Consider the following 6000-nt stretch of genomic DNA (forward strand, 5'->3'; position numbering starts at 1 on the left):
CAACAGGACTTACACAAACCAAATTATCCAACTCCAGATTTTTGTTATCCAAGAAGAAATTATCATCAGTGGGCGGCCACATCTTCCCACTGAAAATGCTCTGCTTCAAAGAAACAAGCTGCTCCACAGAACAGCTATGAGAATATTTATACTACAGGCAAACCATTGGCTAATACATTAAAATAAAATACATGCAATGAGCCTCTACAAGATAATCGAACTGGTAGTGAAAATTATAAACTAACTTAATTCTACAGAAGTATATGCAGCTCGATACAAGAGTTTTGCACAAAAATTTAATTGTTATTAGAGACAGCCTATACCTCTCTCGTGCTAAATGAAGAAAAGAAAAAAGTGCAGCACCTGGGAATGGGAGCTGGAAGTAGCTAGTAAATATCTGAAGCAGCTACACACATCTTCACAGCCAATAATGATCTGGACTTCCCGGAGTCATTAATAGCATGCCATCTATTTCTAGACTGACCAGTTTTGAAGCCCTTAAAGATCATTTTTCAGAAAAGCTGCACACTGAGAACATGAATTGAAGTCAATAGTCAATGTGCAGCATAAATACACAGCTCAAGGTGTTTAATTGATTAGACTATTTTCTGAGGTTAAAAATCTATTATTTTTGCAATACTGCCTTTATATTATCGATCCTGTAACAGTATGCTTAATGTTCAAGGCACTGAAAGGACAGAGAAGAAACAGACCCTACTTCTACAGCTCACCACCTAAAATCACAACATAAAAATGTGAAGGAAAAGTAGTAAAATGTATATGGTTACTCTAAAAATATTTTCTCCCTCAATATACAACTGCTCCTCTACTTAGTTTTATTCTTTCAAATGTTATTGTAGTATGAAGGGTTGAGAAAGGATCTGAAAGAGGAGAGATTAGTGACCCTAAGACTACCTCAAATGACATTCCCAGCTTAATGAACAGGATAGAAAAAAACATAAAAATAACTACTGGAAAATCATGGAAACAGTCTAGAGAGGTTGTCACTGAGAATTTAACATGAGCACTACAAACTGCACAAGGAAGACCAAAATGCAGGGAGCAGATATCCCACAGAATCAACAATGCTGGTTCAAATGTGAATTTAAAAGAAAATTGAAGCTGGAAATGTGGCATTGGCAACTGAATATTGCTTAAGCAATCTGAAACAAACTCTAATTAAGGGCAGGCCAGATCACTTTCACTGGAAAACATCCAGTGGCAACCACTGCTACAAATGACGCTGCCCTGGTTATAAAACTCCTAGCCATGTCAAGAGTTGAAATGCACCAAAGTCTCTCGGTGTTAGAAATTACCATCTGTGTGGGAAACTTCTATGTCCCTCAGCTGGAGAGGCTCCAAATCCGCAACATCAACCTAATTCTGGAAGCTCCATGTAAGCAGCAAATGGCTGTTCAAAATCCTTGCTTTCACAAAACACAGAAGGTGCCTTATCTTCTCACGATTTTGCTCTCAAGGCTCCATTGTATTCCTCTGTAATGTGATTTTTCCCAGCTCTTAAAAACCAGTACACATAGCCTGTACAACTTCATCACAGCAGTACTGGAATAGCATAGGTAGGTAAAGAAAATATCTAATTTTAATTCACATTGAAGAAAAAAGCAGATGTAGCACACAATTTTTTTTCTTCCTTTTTATACCTATCTTGTTTTCTCTGCCTAATTTCCTAGACACAAAAGGCCAGCTGTTCTAGGGAAGACAGTTGAACAAGTCGGGTATACTGTTTATTTTTTCAGCACCAGCTTCTAGATCTCTTTGGCCAAGAAAAGCATCAAGCAGCCATCTTTACCCTCCTCCTATTTCCTGACAATCTGAGTATATGTAATTTTATTTTTGTGGTACTTACTGTTGTGGGGTTTACTGGTTTTTTGTTTGGTTGCTTTTTTGGTTGCTTGTTTGGGTTTCTTTTTTGCCTGCTGTGTGTTTGTTTTGTTTGATTGTTTGGGCTTTTTTTCCTCTTATGACAACAGCCAGTAATTTCATTTCATTACAGCAGAATTTCAAATTTACCTGTAAGGGCTGAGAAGAATAATTTGAAAACTCAAACTCAAAACATCTGAGCATCAAACATATTAGTGACTGATGAACAATTAGAGTAGTAACAACTCTAGCACTCTTTACTTTCAACAATGAGGGAGCTTGTAAACCAGTAAATACAACTGGCATTACTAAGAAAAGTTGTTTATCAGGAGTTTTGTAGCCTTAAGGTGACATCTCTGCTTGGAAATCTGCAGATTGCTTTCATTGCTGATGACACACCCACATTTACCAATGGCTTTTGTTCTTAAGAGCCTGAGATTTTGCTGTACAACATGGGCAAGTGAGAGAATATCAAAGCTCAACAGAACATTAATTTTTCTCTGAAGAGGAAGTAATATGAATAGCAATCAAAAGAGGAGCCATCCTATTCAGAACATTTTTAGAGGTTTCACAAGATTTTAAGTTCAATTTTCAGGCCCTAAAATGCCAATGAAATGAGAGGAATCATACAGATGGAAAGTCAGCACAGAACATGGCTTACTGCTGCTATGCTCAGTTATACTAGTTAATAAGAACAAATAATAAACGACAGTTATTTCAATTAAGGGCTGTATTTGCCCAGAATTCACCATTTACTTAGCAAATATCACCCTTTAGCTACTTAACACATGCAAAGTTTAAAACTACTTAAGAATCTTAATTTATATTTTGCAATTTAATTCTGTAGTGAGCCCAACCAAAATAGATTATAAATATCTGAAGGCAAATACAGTTTGCAACTCCATGTTCTCCTGCACAGCACATTACAAACAAGAAAGATATACATAAACTATAATGTGAGGCTCTGGAAAATCCATATTTCCTCCGTATGTATTTTTAAGTTGTGTGTTTGCCAGTTTTCACAGTGCATTTAATAAAAGCAATTATTTGGTTAGTAAATACCATTTAAATCATATTTTAGTTAGTATACCCGTTCATAAAAATCTTAACAGCACTGGTAAAATGCTTTTCATAGATCGAACTAATAAAACAGTGTAAGTCATAAACACATTAAAATGTGAAATTTCACCACTTGGTCTTTCTGGTACAATTTAAAACCAGTTGTAGTAAATTCCCTTTGCCTTCAATAAAAGGAAAGAATATTTTTCAAATTGGTACAAGCAGATCTAAAAATTCTTTACATATGAATTAGGAGGAGAGACATTTATTTACTTGATAGGAGTTCCTGTCATCTCCCAAATCATTTCGGATTCATATGGTATTTCATACACAATACTGAGGACGAGTAGGAAATAAGTTTTGTGCACTATGTCTGGTGAGATCTAAAACTGAAGCTGTTCAACACTCTCTTTTACAGACTGCTTTCAGTTCCTGAGCTTTATATATTCGAGTTTAAACTTTGTATGTTGCATGATTACTGGGGTAGGGCGAGTGGGGAGAGGGAAAGTGTGATTAGACTATTTGCAGAATGAGATGTGATTTTTAAAAATCATGTTTATCCTTTAATAAAAACCCCTATGTGATTAAGTAGTTAAGATATTCAATGCTCTCTGTGTTCAAGAGGAAGGAATTAAATTTGGCAGCAGAGCCGTACTTGTGTCAAAGATTTGCTTTTACAGAGCATGTTTATTTACATTATGCACACCCACATTTGGCCACACTTGATGAATCTTGATTCACACATGCTCAGAAGAAATTTGCTGGCATTTGACAGTTTTGCACCGAGTGTGCTCTTGCCCATGACTGTAAGAGCTGATTAAGAACACTCCTGCAGTAAGAAATTTCACGGGCTGCCCAGCATCTCAGAAGCCTGACTTCAAGGTGACCACAGCAAGGGGACAGTTCTTCCCAAGTTCCCAAGGCTCTGTCTATGAACAGCATGGCAGAGAAAGTGAAATTAGCTTAACTGGAACAGAAAGCAGTCAGACAACACCAGAATTATGGAAACAAGGAATCTCAAGTCAGCCCCCATGGGTACAGGAATTATGATAATCTTTAATTAGTTGATCACATACCTTTCCCTACAGAATTCTTGTCCCATTCAGTGAACATTCAACTTTTTTTTTTCATCTGCCTCAATGAGTGGTCCAGAATAATACCAACTTTAACATTTCCTAACTTCTGAGCATTTTATATCCTACCTTTAAAAATATTTCAATATAATAGTTTGCATTTAAGAAATGTAATAAACTATGTGTAGAGGCAGCAGAGCATACAAAGCACCTTGTTCAGTGAATTCACTGCACAATATCCACAGCCACAATAAACACCACCATAAAAAAACATAATCACTAATTGGCACCTTGCTAGTAAGCACTGGAGGAAGACCAGGAACAAAGTAGGTGATTGAGATTGAACCTTCACCCCATTCTTACGCTTCAGGGATGTTTCCCAAGAGAAGAGACAAGATTCACACATAAGAAAGGGCTCAAGAATCTTAGAACTCTACTTACAAATTTGTGTCCTATGGAAAAATAGGAAACAACAGCCTAAGCAATTAAAAAAGTGGTCTTGTTTGGTTAAACTTGAATTAAATGGTTACTACCAAATAAAAGTAAAAGCGAGTAAATATTTAAGAGATTTTTGGACATCTGTGGGCTTTTCAGGAAAAGCAATTAGCCAGTTTAAAAGTCACCTCCTGAATTAAAAGTTCCTCATATTTAACCAGTGCGGCTGGCATAGTAAAAGAAAAAAACCAACAAAACACAAACGTGGATCAGCTAAAACACAAAGCTGCTTTTTTCTTTTTTTTTTTTTTTTTTTTTTTAGATAGGGCACAACAGGAATCCAGAAAACAAGGAAACCACGGAAGCAATTTGTCTCACTTGCAGAAGCCGTGCTAGATAAACACATGTGAGATAAATATTATTGTTTGCTAAACTACCGCCCTATTTTGAAACCAAATTCTCTCTTGCAAGTCAAGATTTATGAGAATTACATTGCTTACACAGAACCTGGAAACCTAAATACGCCTTTAGATCCTCACACTCTGTAAAAGAAAAAAAAAAAATAAAAAGGAAAAAAGTGCCTTTTAGCTGCACACACTCGGGCAGGAAAATTACAGCCTCACATTTTCAACGCTACAGTTAATGCTGTGTCAGCACCTCCATCAAACCTCGTTGTTCAGCAGTTTATAAAAAGTTCACTCCGAGCCGAAACTTGGCACCCAGAGCCCAGAAAGAAAAGTGCCGAGGAGAGGAGGAGCAAAGAGACCCGCAGGGCCACGCTCGGTGGCGGGGGGCAAAGGGGCAGGGGGGCTCCGCCGCACTTCGGGACCCTTCACGGCCCTCCCCGGGGCTCCCCTTAAGCTCCCGCAGCCGCGACGCCCGGGCCGGGTATTGGGAGCGGCCCGAGCCGCCTCCAGCCCGCTCCCCCCTTCCCCCGGGCCGCCGGCTCTGCCCCTCGGCTGCCTTCACCTCCTCGAGGCGGGCTGACACCAGCGCGGGCTCCCAGCTCGGCAGCATGGACACCGGCGTGTCCCGGCCGGACTTAGGCTGCTTGGGGCCCATGGCGGTGCAACGCCGGCGGCAGCGGCACCGACAGCGGCAGCGACAGCAGCAGCAGCAGCCCCGCCGGCCCCACGCGTCGCCCCGGAGACGGCGGCCGCGGGCGGAGCCTGCCCGCCAGGGGAGCGCTGGGCCCGGCCGGGGCGGCCGCCTCAGCATCGCTCCGACGGGGAAAGGCTGGGGGAGCTGGGCGTGCTCAGCCTCGGGAAGGAACATCAGCAGTGTCTGTAAATAGCTAAAGAGGGTGTCAGAGCATAGAGCCGGGCACTGCTCGGTGATGCCGAGCCACAGGACAAGAGGCAGCGGGCAGAAACTGATGCCCGGGAAGTTGCACCTGAAAATGAGCATGAACTTTGCTGTGCGGGTGGCCGCACACTGAAACAGGCTGCCCCAGGAGCTTGTGGAGTCTCACTCCCTGGAGATAGGCAAGAACCATCTGGATGCAACTCTGTGCCATGTGGTTCTAGGAACTCTGCTTAAGCAGGGAGATTGG

The 6000-nt window shown here is 41.0% G+C and overlaps 1 protein-coding gene across 1 annotated transcript in view; it reads right to left on the reverse strand.

Moving 5' to 3' along the window:
- The window catches only part of SPAG17 (sperm associated antigen 17), an 85664-nt gene extending 80154 nt beyond the window's left edge, over positions 1-5510 (reverse strand). Inside the window, exon 1 of the mRNA XM_050971856.1 lies at positions 5418-5510. Coding sequence (XP_050827813.1) covers positions 5418-5510 — 93 coding nt within the window. The remainder of the gene's footprint in view (positions 1-5417) is intronic.
- Positions 5511-6000: the final 490 nt, after the last annotated feature.

This window comes from Serinus canaria, chromosome 1 (genome assembly GCF_022539315.1).
Source record: "Serinus canaria isolate serCan28SL12 chromosome 1, serCan2020, whole genome shotgun sequence".
Lineage (NCBI taxonomy): Eukaryota > Metazoa > Chordata > Aves > Passeriformes > Fringillidae > Serinus > Serinus canaria.